The 26,024-nt window shown below is 40.9% G+C and overlaps 1 protein-coding gene across 1 annotated transcript; it reads left to right on the top strand.

The window, feature by feature from the left end:
- The first annotated feature begins 1,056 nt into the window (after positions 1-1,056).
- COMMD8 (COMM domain containing 8) lies at positions 1,057-25,021 on the top strand. Its single transcript, XM_072774952.1, has 6 exons — positions 1,057-1,229; positions 6,235-6,390; positions 10,304-10,456; positions 13,054-13,209; positions 14,799-20,118; positions 21,905-25,021. The coding sequence occupies exons 1-5, from the start codon at positions 1,164-1,166 to the stop codon at positions 14,817-14,819; spliced, it is 552 nt and encodes a 183-aa protein (XP_072631053.1). The 5' UTR covers positions 1,057-1,163; the 3' UTR covers positions 14,820-20,118; positions 21,905-25,021.
- The last annotated feature ends 1,003 nt before the right edge of the window (positions 25,022-26,024 follow it).

Here is a 26,024-nt window from a genome sequence, read left to right as displayed (position 1 = left end):
TATTTAGTCATGACATAGAGAGAGAGGCAGAGACACAGGCAGAGGGAGGAGAAGCAGGCTCCATGCAGGGAGCCTCATGTAGGACTCGATCCTGGGACCCCGGGGTCACGCCCTGGGCCTAAGGGAGCTGCTTAACCGCTGAGCCCCCCAAGGGATCCCCTGCTTTTATTATTAAATGTATTAGACTGGGGATCCCTGGGTGGCGCAGCAGTTTGGCGCCTGCCTTTGGCCCAGGGCGCGATCCTGGAGACCCGGGATCGAATCCCACGTCGGGCTCCGGTGCATGGAGCCTGCTTCTCCCTCTGCCTGTGTCTCTGCCTCTCTCTCTCTCTCTCTCCTCTCTCTGTGACTATCATAAATAAATAAAAATTAAAAAAACTTAAAAAAATGTATTAGACTGACTAGCAAGAACTGCCTCATCCCACCAAATTCTCCACCCTCTGATTAAAATAACAGCTGTAAGGAGGAGAGAAATCACAGAGAAGCTGTGTAGTTTTTTGTTGCGAGCTCATCGGCATCAGCAGCAGCAGCGGCTGGAGGCTCTGACCTCAGACTCGGCCTTGACCTAAGATCCAGGACCACGTGTCTCCGACTTCCAGATAAACAGGGAGCACTTTCCTGGCCTAATCATGCCTCATACCATACTTTGGGCACACGGGTCAAGAAAATATTGTTCGTGGCTTCTCTGAAATTTCCAGTTTAACCGGGGACGGGCATTGCTGTTCCGCTACACCTGACCTCCTCGCTCGGAAAGGGGCTGGAGACGGGCCTGCGAAGAGCAGCGGGTCTGGACACAACCCCGCACACCCCGAAACCCTCGCGGAGCCTCCGCAATCGGGGTCGGGGGGAGCACGGCCCCGAGCGCGGACCGGCCCCTCCCACGAGCCGGTGTGGCACCGGGCAGAGAGGCTCGGGCGACCGCGCAGCCGAGCTGCACCGCCCGCAGCGCCCGCCTTCCGCCTCCCGCGCCCCGGAGCAGCGGCCCCGGGTCCTCCCGGCAGCGAGGGCTGCACATCTGCGCACGCGCGCGGCGGCTCAGGCGCCCGCCCGCCCGGCCCCGCCCCCAGGCCCGCCCCGGCCCCGCCCCCGGGTCACGTGGGCGAGCGGCGCTCCGGAGGGCGCGGGGCTGCGTCACGTGACCGAGGCTGCCGCTCGGCCCTGGGATGGAGCCGGAAGAGGGGACGCCCCTGTGGCGGCTGCAGAAGCTTCCAGGCGAGCTGGGCCCGCAGGTGAGGGCGGCGCGGGCTGGCGGCGGGCGGCAGGCGGGGCCCGGGGCAGGGACGCGGTGTCGGGCGTCCGGCCGCCGGGCTCCCCCTGGAGAGCGGGGGCGCTGAGGCTCCGGGCGCCGCGGCTTGGGGCTCCCCCCCCGGGCTGCTCCGTCCCCGGCTCCCCCCCCTCCCCGGGCTCCCCGGCGGCCGGCGGCGCTCGCTGCCCGGGGACCCGAGACCCGCGGACCTCCCGCAGCGCAGGCCGGCGCTTGGCGGCCTCCGGTCTCATTCATTCGGGGCGCTGGCTGCCTGGGCCCGGCGCGGCGGGGAGCTGGACGCGGAGCAGCGTACCCTGCCCCCGACGGGGCGACGGGAAAGCCCACAGCGGTGAGCCGCACCAGTAGTGGCCGCGTGGACGTGGGCGCCCGGGGCCCGAGCCCGAGCCCGGCTGCGGGGGCCTGCAGAAAGCAGCCTGGGTCGCATTCGTCCCGCCGGCTTCCCGCTGCAGCCAGCCTCGTGCTTGAGCGCGCAGGTGATGCAGGGTACCCCGGGCAGGGAGACCCGCCTGTGTCCTGGGCCGACAGACACCCACATGGATTCCTTTTTTTTTTTTTAAGATTTTATTTATTTACTCATGATAGACACACAGAGAGAGGCAGGCTCGCTGCGGGGAGCCCGACGTGGGACTCGATCCCGACACCCTGGGATCACGCCCTGAGCCGAGGGCAGATGCTCAACCCCTGAGCCACCCGGGCATCCCGGCCCCCAAGCGGAATTAACCCGTATACTGAGCTCCTGGGACAGGTAGCGCCCCAGAGTTGAGGGGGCAGAGGGAGGCTTTGCAAGAAAGGAACAGCTGGACTTCCAGGTTGGGTTCTTTTTTTTTAAATTTATTTATGATAGTCAGAGAGAGAGAGAGAGAGTCAGAGACATAGGCAGAGGGAGAAGCAGGCTCCATGCACCGGGAGCCCGACGTGGGATTCGATCCCGGGTCTCCAGGATCGCGCCCTGGGCCAAAGGCAGGCGCCAAACCGCTGCGCCACCCAGGGATCCCCCCAGGTTGGGTTCTGAAGGGTGCGTAGGAGCCAAACAGGCCAGGAGGGACGGAGTGCTTTAGGCAGAGGGACAGCAGCCCTGGGGCTGGAGGAAGGAAACCAGCCCCCACAGGCTTGAGGACCTGCCGTTTAATTGGTCTTAATTGGTCGAGGCTGAAATTCAGAGTAAGCGGAGAGGAGAGACTAGAGGGGTGAGTAGGAAGCCAGTGGCCCAGGTCTTCATGCACCTTGTGTGTCCACCCTCAACACCGGAGGCGCCTTTGAGTTTGAAAGATGACATGTCGGGCAGGCCGGGTGGCTCAGCCGTTGAGTGCCTGCCTTCAGCCCAGGGCCTGATCCTGGAGACTCAGGGTCGAGTCCCCCGTTGGGCTCCCTGCATGGAGCCTGCTTCTCCCTCTGCCTGTGTCTCTGCCTCTCTCTCTCTCTGTCTCTCATGAATAAATAAATAAAATCTTTAAAAAAAAAAAAAAGGATGATGCGTGGAGGCAGTAATTGCATCCTGTAGAGGATCTTGACTGTGACCTGTAGAAGGAAGAGAAGACCCAGGGGTTGCGGTCAGAGGAAAAGCTGAGAGGTGGGTTCTTCCTCCTTGAAAGGAAGGAAAGACCTGAAGGAACTTTGCCTTGCCCTACAGGAAAGCAGCGTGTGCAAACTCGAGCCTCAGCACCAGCTCCAGGAGCCTGGTTCTAGCACGTTGGGTTGCAACTGCCGCGTAACTAGGTTTGCTGCTGCTCCTCTGTGCCGCAGCAGTTGGGGTCTCCACGCAGGTCTCCGCACAGCTGCTTGCCCGGTTGGCTCGCCTCTGGTCTGGCTCGTTCTCAGCTCCCTGTGGGGTAGATACTCGGCTTTATAGCCCTAGCTCCTGAGAGTTGTGTCTGGCTCCAGCTGGGTTCTCTATCAGGGTTCACTGAGGGCAGGAATTAATATGGCCTAACCGTGGGGGCAGTCACCTCGGTGCCCAGCTTCAGTGGGCATCTTCGGTGTCCGTGGTAGGCACCTCTGCGTAAGCCCCATTATGTTCTGTTCAGGATGGGTGAAGTGGGAGTGGGGGCTTAGCCTGCATCACAGGATGGGGGGCATGGGGTAGGCATATTTTATAAGCTCCACGTTTAGGTCTTGTTTTTCCTCTATCCCATTTACCATGGGAGAGCGTGGGGGAGATAGAAGGGAATAAGCGTGATTCTTTTATTTTTTTTATTTTTATTTTATTTTATTTTATTTTATTTTATTTTATTTTATTTTATTTTATTTTATTTTATTTTTTTAAATTTTTATTTACTTATGATAGTCACACAGAGAGAGAGAGAGGCAGAGACACAGGCAGAGGGAGAAGCAGGCTCCATGCAGGGAGCCCGATGTGGGACTCGATCCCGGGTCTCCAGGATCGCGCCCTGGGCCAAAGGCAGGCGCCAAACCGCTGCGCCACCCAGGGATCCCAATAAGCGTGATTCTTATCAGGATCCGGAAGAACCTTCGTAGCTCTTCTGTGGGGTTTTGTGAGCGCGGAAACGGAGAGGTCAGCAGAGTTTGAGTATGTGCCCGACGTTGTCAGTCTAGTGAGTGGCAGAGGAGGAGCGTGTGTTCACATCTGCTGACTGCAGCCTTTGTATTAGCTTTCTGCCCCGTCTTCCTTCTGCCCACTTCTCCCGTCAGGCCCACGACCTTTCCAGCCGTGGAGGTGGATGACGCCGACCTCTGCATCCAGCCAGAAATCTTTCCCTGAGTGTCAGGCTTCTGCTGAGACACACCCCAGGTATCCAAACCAGTGTGTCCTTGGCTGACCTCCTTGCTTTCCCTCCCGGAGCTACTCTTCCTGTGGTTGTAGCTTCAGCGTCGGCTGGGGGGCACCACCATTTGCCAGCCACTCAGCCTAAACCTCTGGGTGTCGTCCTCGTTTCCTTCTCTTTTTACCTCGTGGCCTCCGTTCTGAGTGTCTTCAACTACTCAGGCCCCTCTTGATTTCTTCCTGATAAACTGAAGGCAGGGGGCCTTTGGTCTCACCACCTCTCTTTTTCTTTTCTTCTATCTCCCAGCTTGTTGGCAAATTTATGGAAAGATAATGCAAATATGTGAATAGGTTGCTTCCCTGTGGGAACAAAGAGCCTGGACGCTGTAAATAGGGCCCTTTACGATTTGGCCTCCACTCCCCTCTCCAGCCTTGTATCTTATCTTTTTTTCAAATTGAACATGAGTTTTACGCTTCCATTCTGTGCATATGCTGTTGCTTGTGACTAGAAATGCTCTCTCTTCTATTTGTTTTTGTTTTTTTTTTCTCTCTCTTCTATTTGAATGGCCTTCTACTCATCCTTTTAAAGCAGACCTTTCTGTGCTTCCTCTCTGTTCTCCTTTGTACCTTCTATAAGCACGGTGCTTGGTACTCAGTTGGGCCCTGTAAGTGGTAGTTATTATGGTTATTTTTGCTTTGTAGTTCTATTAACTTAACAATTGGAATAAAGTGCTCATTACGTATCTGTATGTATGAATACAAACATTTATGAATGAGTGAAAACATTTGTATTACAGAAGATAGCACTTTTATTTTTATTTTGAGTTTTGGGTTTTGCTTTAGCAGTTTGAGATAACATGAGGTACATATAGAGAACTTTGAATGAATTTTAAATTGAGAATGTTCATTGATTTATGGTAAATAAGAAGTCTGTTCATATAATGCATCAGTCATCATTTTGAAGTGCGATTACCAGTTGCTCATTTCCATTTTGGTATATGCGGTGTTATATAAAGTTATTGCTTAAAATGGAGTAGAATATGGTCCGGGGTGGGGAAAGATTTGGAAGACTTGTTGCTTAAATGCATTTCCAAATTATTTGGGTTCAAATACTCTTTTTACAAGACAGAAATATCCCCTGGGAAAGAAAACCATATTAATCGTTTATCCCAAATAGTGCTGGCATAGTAGGCGCTCAGTTAATGTATGTTAAAGACTTGAAACAGTATCGACAGTAGTAGTGGTGGTAATAATGATAATAATAATAATTAGAAGAATTATAACAATGGCTAGCAACATTTAAATTTTTTTAAAGATTTTATTTATTTATTCATGAGAGACAGAGAGAGAGAGAGAGAGAAAGAGGCAGAGACACAGGCAGAGGGAGAAGCAGGCTCCATGCAGGAATCCTGACTTGGGACTTGACCCTGAGTCTCCAGGATCAGGCCCTGGGCTGAAGGTGGCGCTAAACTGCTGAGCCACCCGGGCTGCCCTGTTTAAGTGTTTTATCCGTGCCAGGAATGTGCTGAGGGATTTGCATATACTCATTTAATCCTTGCAGCAACATTATGGGGACAGATGATACCCTCATTTTACACATGAGGATCCAGGCCCAGGACATTTAAATAACTTGATAAAACTTAGTTAAGTAGCGGGACTAGGATTTAAACTAGACAGTTTTATTCCAAAATTCAGTGCTAATCACGATGTTCAGTTATATATGTGTTAGTATTTCCATTGCTGATACTAAGGTAGGGTAGAGATAAAGGAATGTAGAAAAGGAAAAGAAAGATACAGTTTTCTTGGAGTGGACCAAAAGAAGTGAATATGAATGCTATGAAAATGGAGGTAAAGGAAAATGATGTCTGTAGATCTACAGTAATAAAACTTTAGTCTAAAAGTCATACTTTTTAAAGATTATTGGAATAAATACAGTAAGTAATACCAAGGTGAAGCTTTTATTCTCGCCGTCTTCCTTTCAGGAATATTGGGGAAACAACAGTGTATCTGTGAGATTATTTTAGCTTCCGAAGGTGGACAAAATTATAGAAGGTTTGGGATTTTTATTGGAGCTTTAATTTTTAATTAATGAGAATAATGTTAAAAATGAAACTCTAGTTACATTTCAACCTCAGCTGCTTTTGCAGATAACATGATCTTCTCCTAATAATATTTGTTTCCTACAGGGAAGATTAATTTTTTTTACAAGTTTACTTATAATTCATTTATTTCCTTTTCTCTCCAGCTTCTTCACAAAATAATTGATGGCATTTGTGGCCGGGCTTACCCTCTCTACCAGGATTATCACAGTGTTTGGGATTCAACAGAATGGAAGAATGTTCTAGAAGATATCACCAAATTTTTCAAAGCTGTAGTTGGTAAAAATTTATCTGATGAAGAGGTAACTTCACTCCAAATTTCTGTACCTTATAATAAGTAGTAAATCATTTTCAAGTTTTTCTTAAGTTGGTCTTTAGGGTACTGTATCACACAAGAGCCATTATCAGGAAGTATACATATACTTTTTTTTTTTAAATAAGATATTTTTAAAATAAAAAATAAAAATATTTTTTTAAAATAAAGATTTTATTCGGGAATCCCTGGGTGGCTCAGTGGTTTAGCGCCTGCCTTTGGCCCAGGGCGCGATCCTGGAGTCCCGGGATCGAGTCCTGCGTTGGGCTCCTGGCATGGAGCCTGCTTCTCCGTCTGCCTGTGTCTCTGCTTCTCTCTCCTCTCTCTATGACTATCATGAATAAATAATTTAAAAAAATTGCATCCATATATAAAATAAATAAAATATTTTATTCATTTATTTGAGAGAACACAAGGGAGTAGGAGCTGGGGGGCCGGGTGTGCAGAGGGAGAGGGAGAAGTAGACTCCTGCTGAGCAGAGAGCCTGGTGTGGCTGGATCCCAGGACCCTGGGATCATGACCTGAGCTTCCTAGGTACCCCCAGTAAGTATATGTTATATTACAACAAAAACCACATAATTTTGAGTAGGCAAATCTGATTGTGGCAGTTCTTGTTTTTTATGGTTTTGATTGATGTTTTTAAAATTGTGACACATTTAAATCATGTAGAAGAAACCTAAAGTTACATAACAAACACTTACATTCCCATTATCACAGTTAAACAGTTGTTAACATCTTTATGCATTACAAGGTTTGTGTGTTTATTTTAGAAACAAGGCATTATAGATGCATCTAAACCCTACCTGGGCATGCCACCCTTCCCCAAGAGATCACCACTTGTAAAGTTGGTGTACGTGTTTTGTATTCTATATTGTGTGAATATTTGCATTTTAAGCAATATATACAACTATTTGAGCTGTTTAAACGTATAACTTGTAAATAATAACCTGTGTATCCATTTGTAATTTTCTTACGGAATGTTGTGTTTCAGACTTGTCAGGTGTTGGTAAATGTAAATCTGGTTCATGTAGTATTTGTTGATAAGAATTAGGACTTATTTTTCTGTCTCCGCTTCTGATGAACTACTAGATCACTGTCTCTTTAGTTGTTATGTATAGTACTTCTACAGACATTTTGTGTGTGTCTCCTTGTATGCACATTGGCTAGTTTTTCTCCGATAGACATCTTGAAGTGAAATTATATGGTCATGGGGTATCCTTCCATTGAATTGCTTTTATAGCTTAGTTAAAAATTATTTTGGCATGTTTGTTTAGGTTTCTCCCTTTTAAAAAAATGTAGTTTTAAGTATGTTCATTTTGATTTGGATCATTTTTGATGGGAGTTTTTTGTTAGATACATCATGTATTTTAAATATCTTCTCCCATTATGGGGCTTGCCTTTTCACTCTTGTCTTTTTGTGAACAGAAGTTCTGAATTTTGATCAAATCCAGCTTTGTATATATTTCTTTTGATGGTTAGTGCTAGTAAGGTCCTGTTTAAGAAATATTTGTGCCAAAGTCATGAAAATGTATTTGTTAGTTTTTTTGTAGAAGCTCTCACATTTATGTTACTGATGCATTTTTAATTAACATTTGTGTGTGGAGTAAGAACTGAGTTCACATTTTTTCACATCAGTAGCCAATTGACCCAGTACTATTTATTGAAATGACTATCCTTGCTCCCATAGAATTTTTCTGCAGCCTTTGTTGTAAATCAGGTAACTGTATATGTTTGGGTCTGTATCTAGACTCTTTATCTGCTCCATTAGTTTATTTGTCTCTATTTCACAGTATTACACTGTCTTAATTACTGTAGAATTAAAGCTGTCTGGTATTAGAAGACCTGCAACGCCCTGCTTCTCCAAGATTGCTTTGGTTATTATGAATCCTCTGTATTTTCATGTACATTTTGAAATCAGCTTGTCAATTTCAATGAAAAAAACTGCTGGACTGCTGTATCAAAATACTATAAGCTAGATAGCTTAAACAACAAGAATTTATTTCTCACAATACAAGATAAAGCTGCTGGCTGATTTGATTCCCTGCAGAGGGCCCTTTTTCTGGCTGTAGACGACCTTCTTGTGTCTCTTACACTGGTGAGGGGAGAGGGCAGAAGCATGCTCTCTTGGGTCTTTTTTTATAAGGTCACTAATCCTATCACTGAGATTCCCCACCCTTTGACCTATTAAACCTAATAACTTTCCTGAGGCCCCATCTTTAAATATCACAGTGAAGGATAGGATTTCAACATAGGAATTTTGGGGTGACACATTTAAGTTATATAGCATGGGGATTGCACTGAATCTCTAGATTGTTTTGGAAAGAATTTACGGGCTTATTATTCTCCCAATCCATGAACACGGTATAACATTCCATTTATTTGGATTACTTCAATTTCTCTAATATTTTGTAGTTTTTAGTTATAGAGATCTTGTTAGATTTATTTCTAAGTAATTGATATTTTTGATGTTTTTGAATTTTGTTCTCCAATTGTTGGCTGCTAGAATGTAGAAGCACCATAAATTTTTATATCTTTATGCCATGTTTTACAATCTTTAAAAAAATTATTGTTTAACAGCTTACAAAACATTTCTTTTTTTGGATTTTTTGGTATACAGTCATTTCTTTCTTAAATTTTAATACTTTTTTTTTTTTTTTTCCTTAGCTTATTGCACTAACACCTTTGAGACAGTGTTGAAAAACATAGCGGTATCTTATTCCTGACCTTAGGAAGAATGTATTCACTATTTTATCATTTATTGTGTTAGCTGTATGATTTTCTAGATACCGAGTATCTAGAAAACCTATAGGATAACCTGTTACTGTTGAATTTTATTTAAAGGCTTTTCCCCTAAGTTTGATGTTTTTATTTGTTGATGTGGTGTCTTTCATTGGATTTTTAAATGGTAAACTAAACTTGCATTGCCAAAATAAATGCCACTTGGTCATAATATCTCTTAATTTGGTTTGCCAGTATTTTATTTAGGAGTTTTGCTTCTGTTTTTGAGTAGTATTGGCTCATAGTTTTTCTTTTCTGTAATGTACTTCTCAGGATGTCAAATATTATTCTGGTCTAATAAAATGAATTAGGAAGTATTTTTTCTCTTATTCTCTGGAAAAGTTTACACAAGATTGATTTTATACCTTTCTTAGTACTGTGTTATGTTGTATAATTTTCAAATATTTGTAACTTCTTAAATCAGTTTTCACTTAATTATACCATGGTAAATAGAGTTTGATTGAAGTCCTTTGAAATCTATTGTAATTTGCCACATGGCTCATCATAGAGTTCATTTTGGTGAACCATATATTTTTGAAAATAATATGTATTCATGTAGTTGGTTGAGTGTAATGTTTGTGTCAACTAGGCTAAAGGAAGATAGTGTTTTCAGTTTTTAACTTTTACTGATTTTTTTTTTTTTTTGGGTTTTGTTAGTTACTGGGAGATGTGTTAACATTCTAATTATAAAGGTAGATTTATCCATTTCTCCTTTTAATTCTGCCAAGTTGTGCTACTTTATATATTTTGAAACTATGCTATTAGGTGCACACAAATTTATGGTGGTTCTTCCTGTTGAATGGCCCTTGGGCCATTCTTTATTTGTCATAATACTTCTTGCCCCGAAAACTACATTGTCTGATTTTAGAATAACTATACCAGCTTTTGTGGTCTTTGCTTCCATGCTACTTGATCCATCTGCTCTTTAATTTGTTTTGCAAAAATGTGTTGAAATCTCTTGTTTGTTATGCGTTCTCATCTTATTCTTTTCATAGATACAGAAATATTTTTTTTTCTTTTATTGTCATTTTAAAGAGTTTGTGAAGGGGGAGTGGAACTCTGTGTTCACATTTTAAACAGAAAGACCCTTTCACTTATTTTCTGTTTACTTTTATTTTTAATAGATATCTCAGCAGTTGAATCAGTTGAATTCATTTCATCAACAAGCTATCATGAAATGCTTGAAAAGTAGGAAAGATGAGATCAAGCAGGCTCTGTTAAAAGAAATAGTTGATATTTCTTCTGCACAACTACAAGATTTTGATTGGCAGTTAAAGGTGAGAATCTATGGGCATGTATGTTTTGTATCTCATTTTCTGAATAGAAAGATGTTTATTTTTCATAATATACATCTAAAACTTCTGTTATTTAAAGAATACATTGTCAAAAAATTGCATTTTTACATTAATTTAGTACAGTACAAACATCCAAATAATATGTAAGGACATTACATTGATAATAAATTTCGTTAACTAGAGCTGTAAATCATTAAATATCTTAAGTAGTAGAGTAGTATGTATTCAACATGTATTTTTGGCTAGAACTTTCTAGACTTTACATACTCTTCTGAGATTGGTAAATGTGGTTTTGCCTCCAGGGGGAAAAATCTGTAATGTGCTATTAAAAGAGCACTTAAAATTAATATTTTGAAAAGAGACTCGTGATTAGTAGGGTTCATAAAGAACAATTTCAGACCAACTCTCCATGCTGTATAGGGTTCATAGACCTAGATGGGGAGGTTGTATTGAAACACATTGTGTTCCTTCATTTCAGCATAAGAACTAGATAAAGTGCCTCATATTGTCTGTGCATAAAGTAGAGAAAACTGGAAAAATCACATAGCTATTTGGGTCATAGCTGGATAAATAACCAAAACCAGATGAATTTGTTTTAGCCAGGAAGGAGGTCTCTGTGATTCTGGTTTTGGCCCATACTTCAACGTTTTTAGGAACATTATGCTCATCAAATCTGAGATCTGTTAAATATTATTAATACGATAAATCAAAGTTTAAGATGATTTTACAGCAAATTACAGTGATAGACCAAATGAAGCAGAATAAACTGAGCAGAGATAACCTAGGTAGAGGATTTTTATTTACATAAACCAACTTAATATAAAAGATATGAGAGATATGCCAAAAGTAATTTATATGAGAAATACTTAGTTTTGATTAGCTACATGTGGCCTGAGTCAACAGTATGATGATTCAGTCTTATGTTTTGTTGTTAGAGATGCAGTGTTTCAAGCAATGGGTAGTTCTAATTCGGTTTTCATTCATTAAATCTTTTTAGTTAATTTAGTAATAATTTTAGTTCTGGCCGCCAGATGTAAGAGATACTTAAACAAATTGGAGCCAAACCAAAAAAGAATGAAAGAAACTTAAAATCATGGTACATGCAGGTTTTTTGAAACACTTGAGACCATGTATCCAGAAAAGAAAAACTTGAGTAGAAAAATGATATATTTAAAGGACTAAAAATCATCTGTGTGTGTGGATGAGGGAATTGATACTTGCTCTGTGGCTTCAGAGGCTAGGACAAAGGCTAAGGTCTTGGGTATGCTTGTAGTGAGATGAGTTCAACCTAAAGAGAACTTTTTTTTAACTCAATCAGTATCTGAAGATTATTTAACCTGTTTTTGAGGTAGCATGTTCATCATTGGTGGTCCTCAACCATAGACTGAGAAACCACTTGCTGGACACGCTAAGGAGGAGAATGATCTGTAGGGTAGACCATCTTTGATACTTCTGAATGTCAGATATTTATGAGTCCTGGTCTTTGAAGACAGAACGGAGGAGGTATGTGAGGATTCGATTCTGTAGTGTGTGCACTCCGAGGACGTTGGTTAGGGAAGTAGTTCCTTTCCAGTCATTGTACAAGTAACGAGTGGTACAAGTAAATTTTGGCCAGTAGGAGCACTTTGAACATTCAGGTATTGTGGAGTTTTCTAGCTCAGATGCCAGGAGAATTGATCTTCCCATAGCCATCTGCCAGTGAAGCTATGGTGCTTGTTTCAAAAATTATTAGTATCGTAAATATTTGGTTCTTTTGTTTCCTCTAGGATTCTCTTTAGACAGAAAATAGGAAGTGGCATAAATGTGTTGAGTGTTCTTGCTGAATTACAGTTCTGGCTGTAATTGAAGTTGGTATCTTAATAACATGTTATTTTGTTTTTAAGATTTCTAAAACAATTGGTTCATTTAATAAAGAGAGCGAGAGCGAGTGCCAGTGAGAGCATAAGCAGGAGGAAGGGTCAGAAGGAGAGGGAGAAGCAGACTCCCTGCTGAGCAGGGGACCCCCCCCCCATGTGGGGCTCAACCCCAATGTGGGGCTCGACCGGAGACCTTGAGATCATGACCTGAGCTCAAGGCAGACGCTTAACTGACTGAGCCATGCAAGCTCCCCTTGATATAACGTGTTTATCAATAACTTAGAGAATTAGCTCATTGTGAATTAAGCATCTTCATTGCTCAGGCTTTACCAGTGTTTTTAGTTTTATCTTTGTATGTGGACTTTCATCCTCTTGGTGTTGTCACACTTCATTGAGAATTCTCAGTGTTGTGATGCCTTGGACCCATTCAGCATTTCCCTTCCCAGCCGTCACTCTGCTCTGCATTTCTGCTTATACCACAGACTTTGGCCTGGTTGTCCTCTTTTCCTTAGTCGTCTTCCTCTCTATTCATCCTCCTTTCTCTGTCCGTTCTTCATATATGTGTTGGTGTATCATGGGTTTCTTCATTTCTTCCATCTTGTTCTGTATTGACAGCAAGCAGGAGTATTCTTTTCTTAAAATGTATTGAAAATAAGCTGTGATGCATATTTAATGTCATCTTTTTTGCTACTTATTAATTACCATTTTCCTCATTTTAAACAGCTTGCACTGTCTAGTGACAAGATCGCTACTTTACAAATGCCACTCTTAAACCTTCATCTAGACATAAAAGAAAATGGTGAAGTCAAACCGTATTCCGTTGAAATGAGTAAAGAAGAGCTGCAGAATCTAATAAGCTCCTTGGAAGCAGCTAATAAGGTATTTGTTTTAATTGTGTATTTAAAATGCATAAGTTTTGACTGATATCCTTAGAACAATAGAAGAAAAACTCATAATTGTCCTATTTCTTTTGTTCCTGATATTTTATGTCAAGGATATTGTTGTTGCTATGTTCTGCATCTCTAGTTTTAGACATTAAATTAATTATAATTTATAATTTTAACTACTTAGTTTTGAGCATAATTTATCAAGTACTAATTTTTGATAGAATAATAGTGCTTTTCTAAGAGCTAGATTTTTTTACCCCTATGCTCAATAATTATAAAAATATTTACCTTGATGCTATGAAATTAGTTGAATCTGAAGAGTTTTTATGATTATATGTAGTTATGATTTTAACAAAAGGAGTGTTTTATTTAACTACACAAATAAAGTTGCTTTTATAATCCTCTAAGTATGGGAGACAAAATATGACTTGCAGTTATTATGACAAGTCAGGTTGAGATAAGATAAAACTAATGAATGACTAAAAATTTTACACATACAAAGGATTGCCTAAATAACAAGAACCATTCTCAGTATTTATTTAATGAGAAAAATCATATTTAAACAGTAGAAATTACTGCTGTCAGAAATAAATAAAAATAACTGTCTCTATATACACGTGTTCCTTTCATGATTGCTCAGCATTTTCTCTAGTGAGCTGGTCTCAGTGATCAGGGTCATGTATTCTAACCAACTGCTCTTGCCCCTGACTAACCTTCTTGGTCCTGTTTTTGTTTGTTTGGTTTTAAGGACTTTATTTATTTATTAATGAGACAGAGAGAGGCAGGGACACAGGCAGAGGGAAAATCAGGCTCCCTGTGGGGAGCCCGATGCGGGACTTGATCCCAGGGCCCTGGGATCACACCCTGAGCTGAAGGCAGACGCTCAGCTCTTGTGCCACCCAGGGGTCCCCCCACCCTTTTTTTTTAAATTTATTTATTTATCTTAAGATTTTTATTTATTTACTCATAGAGACAGAAAGGCAGAGACACAGGCAGAGGGAGAAGCAGGCTCCACGCGGGGAGCCTGACGCAGGACTCGATTCAGGGTCTCCAGGATCACACCCCGGGCTGCAGGCGGCGCTAAACCGCTGCGCCACCGGGGCTGCCCCCCCACACCTTTTTTTTTTTAAAGTACACTCCACGCACTGTGGAACCCAGTGCGAAGCCTAAACTCGTGGCCCTGAGATCAAGACCTGACCTGATATAGAGTCTGATGCTTAACCACCTGAGCCACTTGGGTGCCTGGCTCTTTTTGAAACCCTGGTATATTCAGCTTCCCTCTACTTTGAAGTCACTCAGTCGTTTTAGTGCCATGATGACGTCCACGTGCCTAGGAGCCACCCTGGTAGCCTGGCTTGCTTTTGAAGGGGCTGTCTGCGGGGTTGTGTGGTAGAGGCAGATACAAATGGAATTGGTTCTCAGCCGTGGATCTAGGCAGGGGCGTACCATCAGTTACTGTGCATTGTACTTGCTTGTTATCCGTTGTCCAGTCTTCAGAGATTTCAGAGCATTTCGTTAAGCAGATACGGGCATCATTCTGGAATAACCTAATTCCTTCTCCCCCCGACTTTGTGTTTTAAGGTGGTCCTGCAGTTGAAATAACTGGAAATGGCAAATACCAACACTGTCTGAGTCCACTGCTACCCCAGATGCAGCCGAGTGAATACTGTGTGTCCAGAACCCCTGTGCTATACTGACTGTTTTGCTGTGCTGAGGAAGCAACAGTGTTGGGATTGCAGAGATAAAAATGTATCGCTTCCCAGAAGAACAGGAAATGACATGGTTGACAGGAAATGCATAAAAAATGATAGATGAAAAATCTATAATAGCAGTTTATATTTTCCTAATGGCTGTTTCGCCTCATTTATTAAATATTTGAGAAATCTTTATAGACAGTTTTATTGAAAGCTAAAAATAGGCTCTAAAGTAATGTAAACGTAAAAAGCACAAATATACTTGAATGTTGCTTAAAGAAATATATGAATAGCAAGGATGTGTATTATGGATATATATGATTAATTTGTATTATTTTAAAAAATAACTTTTAAAGAATGTATGAGCTGCATATATAACTCAGGAGATTCCATAACTTTCTTCTATTTCAAAGGAAAGATTATAAAATGTAAAATTTCTTAGAGAAAGAAGCTCCTCTTCAGACATGAACAAGAAAAAAATAAATTTGTCTCAACAGTTTTGAGTTTATGAATTCTAGAGATTAAAATCTTTTACTCGAGTAGAAAAAAATGAAAGTAACGCTGTTACGTCTGCATTTCTGTGTCTGATTGGGAGGGTGTGCTTTGATAAAAAGAATAGATGTCATTGTATAGTGTGTATATATAACTATTCAGATATCAGCTGAGATTAAATATAGGTCTAGTTTTGTGACAGAATTTTAATATTGAAGTAAATTGTTTTGGGTGTTAACTTCACTGGAAAACAGACCGTTTTTAATTTCAGTTAACTTTAAAAACAAGCATTCTGAACAAATAAAAAATGTCATTTTATTTTTACCTATTGCTTTATTTCAAGAGACTTTCTACTTAATGCAGTGACCCATAATTAATTGGTACCTGCTATTTGCGAGCTTAATTGCTTATTAGAGCATCAGACTATTTATTTGAGGTTCTGAGCAGTTATTACTATTCTCATAGAGACGAAGATAGGCTTAGAGGGCCTAAAGAAAAAGTCCGTGTGATCTAGACAGTGCTACTCAAAATGGCGTCTGTAGACCAGTGCCATTCTGAGGTCTGTGAAATGTTCCTTACAGGTCAGAGATTAGATGAAGAGCTTATGCCAAGAGTGCTTATCAATATATTGCTTTTCTCATTGAGAAATGTTGATTATGGAAAAAATAGTGGCTGAACTAAACAGCATGCTTAAGTAGTTGATGTACTTCCTGTGCAAGTTCCCTGTGTCACAGACTAGTACGGTTTGTAGGCTGGCACTTAAATAATCCGTGATCCCTGATGTACGATGGTTTGACTTAAGACTTTTTGACTTTACTATTGTGCTAAAGCAACATGCATTTAGTAGAGATCATACTTTGAATTTTGATTTCTTTTTTTCCTTTTTGAATTTTGATCTTTTCCTGGGCTAGCCGTATGCAATACAACATTCTTTTCTGGTGTTGGGCAGCGGGCAGTGTTGCAGCTACCAGGCAGCCACACGGTCACGAGGGTAAATGACTGATACCCTGACAACCATCCTTTACCCACACAACCATTCTGTTTTTCACTTTTTATACATTATTTAGGAAATTACTTGAGGTATTCAACGCTTTATTTAAAAAAAAAAAAAAAGGCTTTTGGGGATCCCTGGGTGGCTCAGCGGTTTGGCGCCTGCCTTCGGCACAGGGCACGATCCTGAAGTCCCGGGATCAAGTCCCACGTTGGGCTCCCTGCATGGAGCCTGCTTCTCCCTCTGCCTGTGTCTCTGCCTCTCTCTTTCTATGTCTATCATGAATAAATAAATAAATAAATAAATAAATAAATAAATAAATAAATAAATAAATAAATAAATAAATCTTTAAAAAGAAATAGGCTTTTGTGGAACTGTAGGCTAGAATAAGTGGTCCGAGCACATGTAAGGTAGGTGAGGCGTATTAAATGCACTTTTGACTTCCAATATATTCAGTATATGATGGGTTTATTGAGATGTAACCCCATAAGTCGAGGCAGGTCTGTACTGATCTAAGGTCCTTCTGACTTTGAACCCTCTATTGGCTTCCTTTGCTCTACTTAATTGTTCCTCTCATCACCTTATTTATCACCCATTAGAATATTTAACCACTTTGTTGAAGTTTGACTGATATACTTTAAACCTCACATATTTAGAATGTACAGTCTGGTAAGTTTTGACATATACACACCCAAGAAAGCATCACCTCTTCCAGGATTGTGAACGTGGCAGTCACTCCTGGAAGTTTCCTCCTATTCCTTTGTAATCCCTACCCCTGTACTTTCCCTGCCCGATCAATCCCTGATCTGTTTCCTGCCCCTTGCAGAGTAGTTCACACTTCTCAAGAGCTTAAAACCAGTGGAATCCTATAGTAAGTACCCTTTCTTTTGGTCTGGCTTCTTTCAATATTGGATTCATCCAAGTCGTTGCATTCGTCAGTAGTTCATTCCTTTCTCTCAAGTATTCAGTTGTATATTTTTACCATAATTTATCTACTGGTTAAAGAATATTTTGGTCATTGAAAATTTTTCTGGCTGTCACATAACACAGAATCCTGTGAACATTGTTGTGTAAACCTTTGTATGGACGTGTGCTTCCTTTTGAGTGAACACATTGAGGAATGAAATGTTTCTAAAGTGATGTTACCAGTTTACATTCCATACCACAGCTTGTGAAAGTTCTCTACCGCTCTACTTCTACCCGCTTGCTGACATTTGGTTTGGTCAATCTTCTTAATTTGAGCTGTTGATAAATGTATAGTGGCATTTCGTTGTGGTTTTAATCATATTTTCCTGATGACTGATGCTGTTCATTGTCTTCTCATGTGCTCTTTGCCATCTGCATATCTTCTTTGGGGAAGTGCCTATTCAGACCCATTGCCCATTTCTAAATTGGGTCTTACTATCTTACTGTTGAGTTTTGGGAGGTCTTGACGGCCTGAATGTATGTCTTTTTCGCATACGTGCCTTGCAAGTATTTTCTCCCAATCTGTGACTTTCTTTTTTCTTTTATAAATGGACGTTTTTTTTGTTTTTGTTTTTTTTTAAAGAATAGCTTTAGATTTACATAAAAATTGAACAGATGATATGGAAAGACCCCATATACCCCACATCCAGTTTGCCCTATTATTAATATGTTAGGATGGTACATTTGTTATAATGAGTGAAAGTCAATACATCGTTATTTAACAACTAAATTTCATAGTTTACTTAGATTTCCTAAGTTTTTACCTAATGTCCTTTTTCTGTTATAAGATTTCATACTTAGTTGTCATATCTCCTTGGGCTTCTCTTGCTGTGATAATATCCTATACTTTCTTTGTTTTTGATGGCTTTTACAGTTTTGAGGAATGTGATTGAGGTATTTTGTAGGATGGTCCTCTTGGAATTCAATGTTTTTCTCATGCTTAGACTGGGATTATGGCCTTGGGGGGAGGAAAATCACAGGGGTAAAGTGCCATTTACATTACATCACATCATATTGAGGGTACATGCTGTTAGCAGGGTTTATGATTTGACATTGACCTTGCTTACCTGGATGAGGTAGTTTGGTTTCTCACTGTAAAGTTACTCTTTATTTCCCCTTTTTTCCATATTGTACTCTTTGGAAGGAAGTCACTATGTGTGGCCCATGTTTAAGGAATGGGAAATTGTGCTCCCCCTTCTTGAGGTCAGAGTATCTACAGCAATCTTTTGGAAATTTGCACAGATTTGCCTCTTCCATTTATTAATTTATTTAATAATTTATATAATATGGACTCATGGATATTTATTTTACACTTTTGGTTATAAGCCATACTTCTTATTCAAATTGCTCCAGGTTTGGCCATGAGGAGCATTTTGAGTTGGCTCCATTGTCCCATTGGCATACCTTTATCACTGAAGGCAGGTTCTATTTGTTTTTATGCTATTTCCTTAACTTTCTGGCAAAGCAAGATGCTCTAGGCTCATTTTGTCTGTTTCCAACCCAGTCCTAGAATCAGCCATTTCTCCAGGAGGTCCTGGTTCATTTTATTGAAGAACAGTATTCAAAACCAAGCTAGGTATGCTCATTTCTATTGGGTTATTGTTCGCCTTAAGTCGTCTCAGCTGAGAGAGCAAAGAAATTGGTGAATGTAAACTAAGCTGTGTGTGTATACATACCTGTAATTATTTATGTAGTCAGCTGTGTCTGCATTAAGCTACACGTGGGTTCATTTTGATGTCTTCAACTCTATTCCTTTACCACGTGGATCATTCCCCCCCTACTACCCTTAACTGTAAATTCACAATCCAGCAGTAAGAAACCTGACTGCCACCATCCATTTGCTTAATTTTTTTTTAAGATTTATTTATTTATTTATTTATTTATTCAGAGGGAGAGAGAGAGGCAGAGACACAGGCAGAGGGAGAAGCAGGCTCCATGCAGGGAGCCTGACGTGGGACTTGATTCTGGGCCTCCAGGATCACACCCCGGGCTACAGGTGGCACTAAACCGCTGCGCCACCAGGGCTGCCCTACATTTGCTTAATTGTTCAATTCTAGTATGTGTATGTATATGTATACGTATATGTGTATGTATACACACACGTATGGCAGTATCTGAATTGTTTATCCATGGGAAACAATTTTATCTTGGAAGGAATTATGTGCAGTTCCTTTGCCTTTGGTCTTACAGACTTCACTCCTTTCCAGAGCTACTTAGGCCAGTCCCTCCCCTACCTCCAACAGTGAGGTGGTTTTATACATTTGTAATACACTCAGATTTTTTTGCCATAGTCTGTGTTCTTTGCTGGGATTGCCTGACTTCCTAAATGATTTTTAAATTTGTGTAATTTTCTCTCTGTGTTGAATAGCTCTCTGTGACCTAGCAAATGCCTAATGTCATGAATTCACTTTACAGAATTGGTTGGTCAGCACCCTGAAAATCCCTCACGCTTTATTCATCCCTCACCTTCCTCTGAACCCCACAGTCAGTGAGTTTTCTTAAAATGTCTTTATAGTTTTGCCTTTTCCAGAATGTCCTGTAATTAGGATCATACAGTATGTAGTCTTTTCAGACTGGGTTCTTTCCCTTGGCAATTTGCATTTCGGATTCTTCCATGGCTTCTTGTGGCTTGATAACGTTTCTTTTTTTATCCTAGAATAATATTTCATTGCAGAGATGTACCATTCCCCTACTGAAGGACAGTGGTACTGCCCAGGAGTGTGACTGCTGGATCGTATGGAAGGACACGTCTAACTTTGTGAGAAACCCCCAAACTTTTTCAAAGTGGCTGTACCACTTTGTCCCCCCTCCCTCCCCCCCTTCAATTGTGGCAAAAAGCACGTAACATGAAATCTCTCCTCTTAAATTTTTCAGTGTGTAGTACAGGAGTGGCAACTCACTGAACACTGTTGTACAGTAGATCCAGAACTTTTTCACCTTTTATCATTGAAACTCTACACATTGAACAGCAACTTGCCACTTCCCCATCCTCCACCCCCTGGCAATCACCGTTGTGCTTTCTTCAAGAATTTGACTACTTAAAAAAAAAAAAAAAAAAAAAAGAATTTGACTACTTTAGATACTTCATGTAAACAGAGTCATGAAGTATTTGTCCTTCAGGAACTAGTGTATTTTACTTACCATAATGTCCGTGAGATTCCTCTGTGTTTTAACATATGACAGTTTCCTTTTTGGAGGGCTGAGTAATATGTCCTTTACCGTATATCCCACATTTTCTTTGTCCATTAATCCACAAACGGATATTCAGGTGGTTTCCACCTCTTGGCCATTGTGACTAATGCTGCAGTGGACGTGGAGCGCAAATACCTCTTCAAGATCCTCTTTTCAGTTCTCTTGGATAAATACCTGGAAGTGGGATCGCTGGATCATATGGTAGATTTAATCTTTTGAGGAACCTCTGTATTTTCCGTAGTGACTACACCTTTTTAGGTTCCGAGAGTGCACAGGGGTTCCATCCTCTCCATGTCCTTGGTTGATGCTACTTACTTCATAGATACGCAAGTACCTATCTTGTGTTAGCTTCATATTACCTGAAATTCTTATAGCAAATCCTTAACATGCAACACACATATGGCATTTTTCTTAAAAAAACTGGAAGGCCTTTTCTTTCTTTGCATAACATAGTCTTCCGGAAATAGTAGGCAGTGTAGGATGGCTCTAAAATCCTTGGGATTTAGCTTCAGGCCAAGGCTCTGCTGATGTAGTGCTGATTCCTAGGTACTTTGGGGGACGGTTGGTAAAGTTGTCTCTAGGCTGAAATTTAGACTCTCATTGAAAAGCTAACCACCAGTTAATGGATATATGAACTTCACACCTTTAGTCTGTTTCTTATTTTATTGTCAACATATTATTTCTGAGGGGAGACAATGAATTTGGAGTTTGGAGGTCTTCCAGTTAGGAAAGACGACAAATACCCCAACCCTGATATTCGTATTTACAGTGCAGATTTTAAAAGAAATTTGACATAATGCACCTCACAAATGGATGCTATTAAAGTCCATTTTAGGCATCATTTTTTAATACAAAGAGACAATTTCTTCTTTTTTTCTAGTACATGAACACTCCATGTGTCCAAATGTTCGTAAGGCGTGTTATCTTAAAGAATTTCTTACCCCTAAAAATCAAAGTGGTACAGAAATAAGCTCCTGAAAAAGTGCTGGTACTTTGCCCCCAGTACTTGTTGGATTGTTGGATAACACTGCAAAGAATTTCTTCCAAATAAAGGGATTTTGCTTTGTATTAAATCTTATAATAAAGACTCCGAAATGATAGATTCAGAATTCTAAACATTTTTAAGGATTATAAAAAGATAGGCCTGAAATCTTGCATGTCTTTGAGCACAGTACACACTAAGCTTTTATCTGTGTTTTAGGAATAAAACATAAACTGTACATATTTATAGCAATAAACTACACGGCAGAAGCTGCACCACGGCTTTTTGCAAGTATAGCTGATGGTTTTTGACACCAGCCTTAAAATGTGTTTTCTTTCTTTCATTTGCTGAAACATTTAAAATCCTGAAGTACTAGAGCAAAGGAAACAGCAACTTATTTTCTAGCAAAGCCACACCATTAACAAGAATGCCGAGTGAACCGCAGTCCTGAGACTGTGGGAGTATCTGAGTCCTGAAATCGAGTGCACGCGCATTTCTTGTGTCCATACCTGATTGCATGTAAGTTGTTCTCTGTTTTACAAGAACACATGACCGCTCAATGAATGGGAATAGAAAAAAGGCCATGAAAGGTGGAAGGGTCAGGAATCGGAGGACACTGCAGTTTCTTATTCGCTGATTCACTGCTTAGAGGGAGATCTGTGTCTTCTTTGAGGTGTAGAAACCACAGTCTACAGGCTTCATAGATTTCTGTCCACAGTTTTTGAGATAGTGAAGTCATGACGTCCATACTCAAAGCCCATAAAAAGGGAATTAATGAAACGGTTAGACTATTTTAATCAAATCCCTAACAGGTTACCGTTGAACCCCCTATGTGAAAGTTTGATTTCAAATGTTAAAAGTGGCTACAGAAAATCTCAGGTTTCATTAGAAGAGCAGTTTCAGTCAGAAAATGCAGCATATATTGATACAAAATAGAAACTGGAATTATAAATGTAAAGAGTCCACCTTCCTTTTCTTGGCATTTTTAAAACTTTTCCCATTTCATTAAAATTTCTTTTGGTTTCCAGAAATGCTTATTCTTGCCATTTAGCTCTTCTAGTGGTCTGGCCAGTATACAAAGGGATTATCTGCTTATGTAAGAAAGCAAATGCTTATGTTGAAGGAACAAAAGAACATTAATATATTTTATGTTTCTTTGTAATTAATGGAGTTCTGCTTGCTGAAAAATAAAGAGGGAGAAAGGAATCATTTAATTTACGAGAACTATGTAATACCAATCAGGATAGGACTTCGCTAACTCCTGTTTGGTAGGAGGGTAAATAGACAATTCAGCAAATTGGTGGGGGTTTAAAAACACAAGGAATAGAACATTTAACATATTCTAACTTACTGGGTGAGTTGAGCGCAAGATTCGGAGAGGCAACATAAGGTACAAATGTTTGTGTCTAAGTAGCACCTGCTTTTGCAAGCCCCAGCTACTTAGGACGTGAATTAGGGAGCTGTGAATGAAAACAGCAGGAGACTGGTTTGGAAAGTTGTACTAATTTTTGGATTCGATCAAGTTTTAGGTGAAGTGGTGCCAAAGGAGTGTTCCACTGCTGGCAGGATAGACATTTCCCCCACTCTTTAGCCTAATGAGTCCTGCTTTCCCAAACCTCCTGAATCACCATAAAAAGATGTTTGCCTCAGGTTGAGTCTCCTTGGGTAAAAGTCACAGGAATGAAATAATTATTCAGAGATGGACAGCCAAGAGAATTTTTCAAGCAAGCCACCCTAACCCAGAAGCGTTTCTCTCAAAAAGTTTTATTTGTATTTACACGATGTTAAAGTTTCCAATATACATTTCCATTAGCCTTTTAGATGACACAACAACATCATTTCACATTAGCCATTAGGTTCCCGTCACAATGGCACAAAAATGCTGCCTGGTGGTCAAAAATAAAAAGCTTATTTAAAGATGTCAAAAAATTTTTTAGTCCTTGTAAACATATCATTTAGAATTTCTGAAAACCTCATGCAATCTTGACTTTGGAATAATGCCACATGGTAGTTTTTACCAAGAGGGTTATTGGCCCTCTCTGAAATAAGGAGTTGAACAACACAGTCAATAAACATATGCATATCTAAATCACGAGCATTTCCTACTTAGTAGTGGATGTTCTGAATATGAAATATCACTGTATTTATAATCCTGCTTTCCATGACACTGCAGTGAGTTAGAATAATCAAGGGGCTTCCCTAAAAATGTCTCAGGAGCATTGTCGCAAAATATAAAATATTTCAAGCTTTATCCAGTGAGTATCTTAAAAAGATGTAGGAAACAGATTAACATGAGTTGATTAGCTTAAAAAAAGAAAAAGATACACTGCAATTCAATGTATTTGGGGGAATATCAAGTAGAAAAATACGTTATCTAGTAAAACTGGGGTGGCTGGTTGCCACTCTGAGGTAAGGCTTGCAAATGATGTATTTCTGTTACGCAAATTGGTAAATAATATACATAACAGGAGAACAGGAAAGTTAACAATTGAGGGGTGCAGAAAAGGTATTTCTCTGTACATCTATTTTATGTGGTCTTGAGGAACAGTGAAGAATTGCCCGTCCCTCTTAGATAGTGCTAAACCTTCTATTTATTTCTTGGCAGAAATGAAATTTGGCGTGCTATAGACCATCTTAGAAGTGTTTTCTCAGAATCCACATTGGAGCGTTCCAATTCTGCAGTGCAATCCCAGCCTGGACAGTAAACACCCCGCAGAACCTAGAGTCACAAGGCTTTAATAAGGCAAATGGAGGTGAATGGGGGAAAAGAGTGGAACTTGGAACGGAGAATTTCCTGTTTCCATAAAGTTAAAGCAGTAGTAACCAATCAGCATGGAAAGTTCATTTCTGCCACAACTGGTGGATTCTCAAAGAGTGGTATTAAGATTCAGTCTGTTTGGTCACAAGCATTGGGGAAGAAATCTCCATGATCACTTTGCCCGGACCCAAACCTGGGCTCAGCTGTAAGTTTGACTTTATTTTCTGTCCGTTTAGGGGGTGGACACCTACGTCTCAATGGAACTTAAATAACTTGGCTGAGGGTGTGGGCGGCTCCTGTTTCCCAAGGTGTTACCTGGAATCCTGAAGTACTGCCCATGATGAAATCCTATTTTTCAGTTGCTACATTTACCAGTGTAGGCCACTTACAGGCTCTCTGCCATGACAAGAACAATAGGGCAGTACGGAAGAGTTAGAGAATGGGGCACTGACCCTTAAGGGCCTCACACCTTATTTAGGGAAGGGGAGCATCTTATTTGTAAAACTACCAGGAGACACACGAATTCGACTTTTTATTAATAGTCAATAGTCAATATTACTATTGACTTAGTGGCCACGAGAATTGCGGGGGTGCTAGCAAGAGAGTGACTGGAGTGAGGGAAGGTCACTCATGGATGGCTTTTTGGATGATGTTGGCTTGATTCTTAATCCATCATGGGGGAGGGGCTAGGAGAGAGGAAGGTCTGGGCAATGGAAATAAAGTGTCAAATGTCGAGCATAGCAAGAACATTTTGGGAGGAGTGACTGTCGTTTCAGTAGAAGGGTGGGAAAGACTGGATTAGGATTAGTTTGCTTGAGGGGCAGGGGAATAATGAGAGAGAAAACGAGCAGGAGTGATGGAGAGACTGAGGTCGGATTTAAGTGGTTCCAGGGAGCCAACGCATATCTTTCCTCCATGGGGTTAGAATCAATTTACTAAGATTTCCCGCACCTCTCAGGAATGGCGGTTATGAGACCCATAATTAGTGTGATGGATAACTGTGATCCAGATGGGCAAATCTGAGGGTGAATTGTGGTTCTATTGGTAATTACATATTGGCTCTCTCAGGGAAACTGGGGCATGTGGTCCCCTAACAGTAATGTTATCCCAAAAGAACTGGGCCACACCTCAGGTTATGCAGCTGTCATGAGAACTATTCCTTCTCTTCAAGAGGATAGTGAAAGGCTTCTGTCTGTTGGGGGAGGGGGGCTGGGGAGAGGAGCAGGATAAAAAAGGACTGAAAGTGTTTCCTGGGCCTGTATCTAGACGTTTGGAATGGAAATTGCTCTTTCTTCCTACTCTCTTCCTATCTTTGAACCACCCGAGACCTGGATGGTCAAGGTAAAATGGATTAGAGACAGGCAGTGTAATAGAGCAGACAGAGCTTTGCCATTGCATCCAGAAACAAAAAGGAAACAAAACACCAAAAAAACCAAACTCAGATCGAATACTAACTCTATTACTAACTGGTGATCAGATCTTGGGGAAATCATTTGACCCATTTAGGTATTTCCAGATAGCGGTATTGTCATCGTAATCACAGGGTTGTAGTGAAGATCGAGTCATGAAATTAAGTGAAACGAAGTGTTTTCTGATGCCTTAGACCAACGTGTGACAGTCACGACTGTCTATCAGTTTGGATATCTACCCAAAAGCCATTTTTCCCTCTTTTTGTTAACATATGCCATCTCCCCCCCACTCCCACCCCCCAGCCCCCGCCCCCAAACATTGA

The sequence above is a fragment of the Canis lupus genome, chromosome 14 (assembly GCF_048164855.1).
Source record: "Canis lupus baileyi chromosome 14, mCanLup2.hap1, whole genome shotgun sequence".
Lineage (NCBI taxonomy): Eukaryota > Metazoa > Chordata > Mammalia > Carnivora > Canidae > Canis > Canis lupus.
Note: the sequence above shows the minus strand (reverse complement) of the source record. Positions and strands in the feature narration are given on the sequence as shown.

Excerpts from the sequence above, each read along its gene's own strand:
- COMMD8 (XM_072774952.1), top strand. The coding sequence starts at position 1,164 with ATGGAGCCGGAAGAGGGGACGCCCCTGTGGCGGCTGCAGAAGCTTCCA. Across the intron at positions 10,457-13,053 it reads ATTTTGATTGGCAGTTAAAG|CTTGCACTGTCTAGTGACAA; the intron begins GTGAGAATCTAT and ends CATTTTAAACAG. Across the intron at positions 13,210-14,798 it reads CCTTGGAAGCAGCTAATAAG|GTGGTCCTGCAGTTGAAATA; the intron begins GTATTTGTTTTA and ends TTGTGTTTTAAG.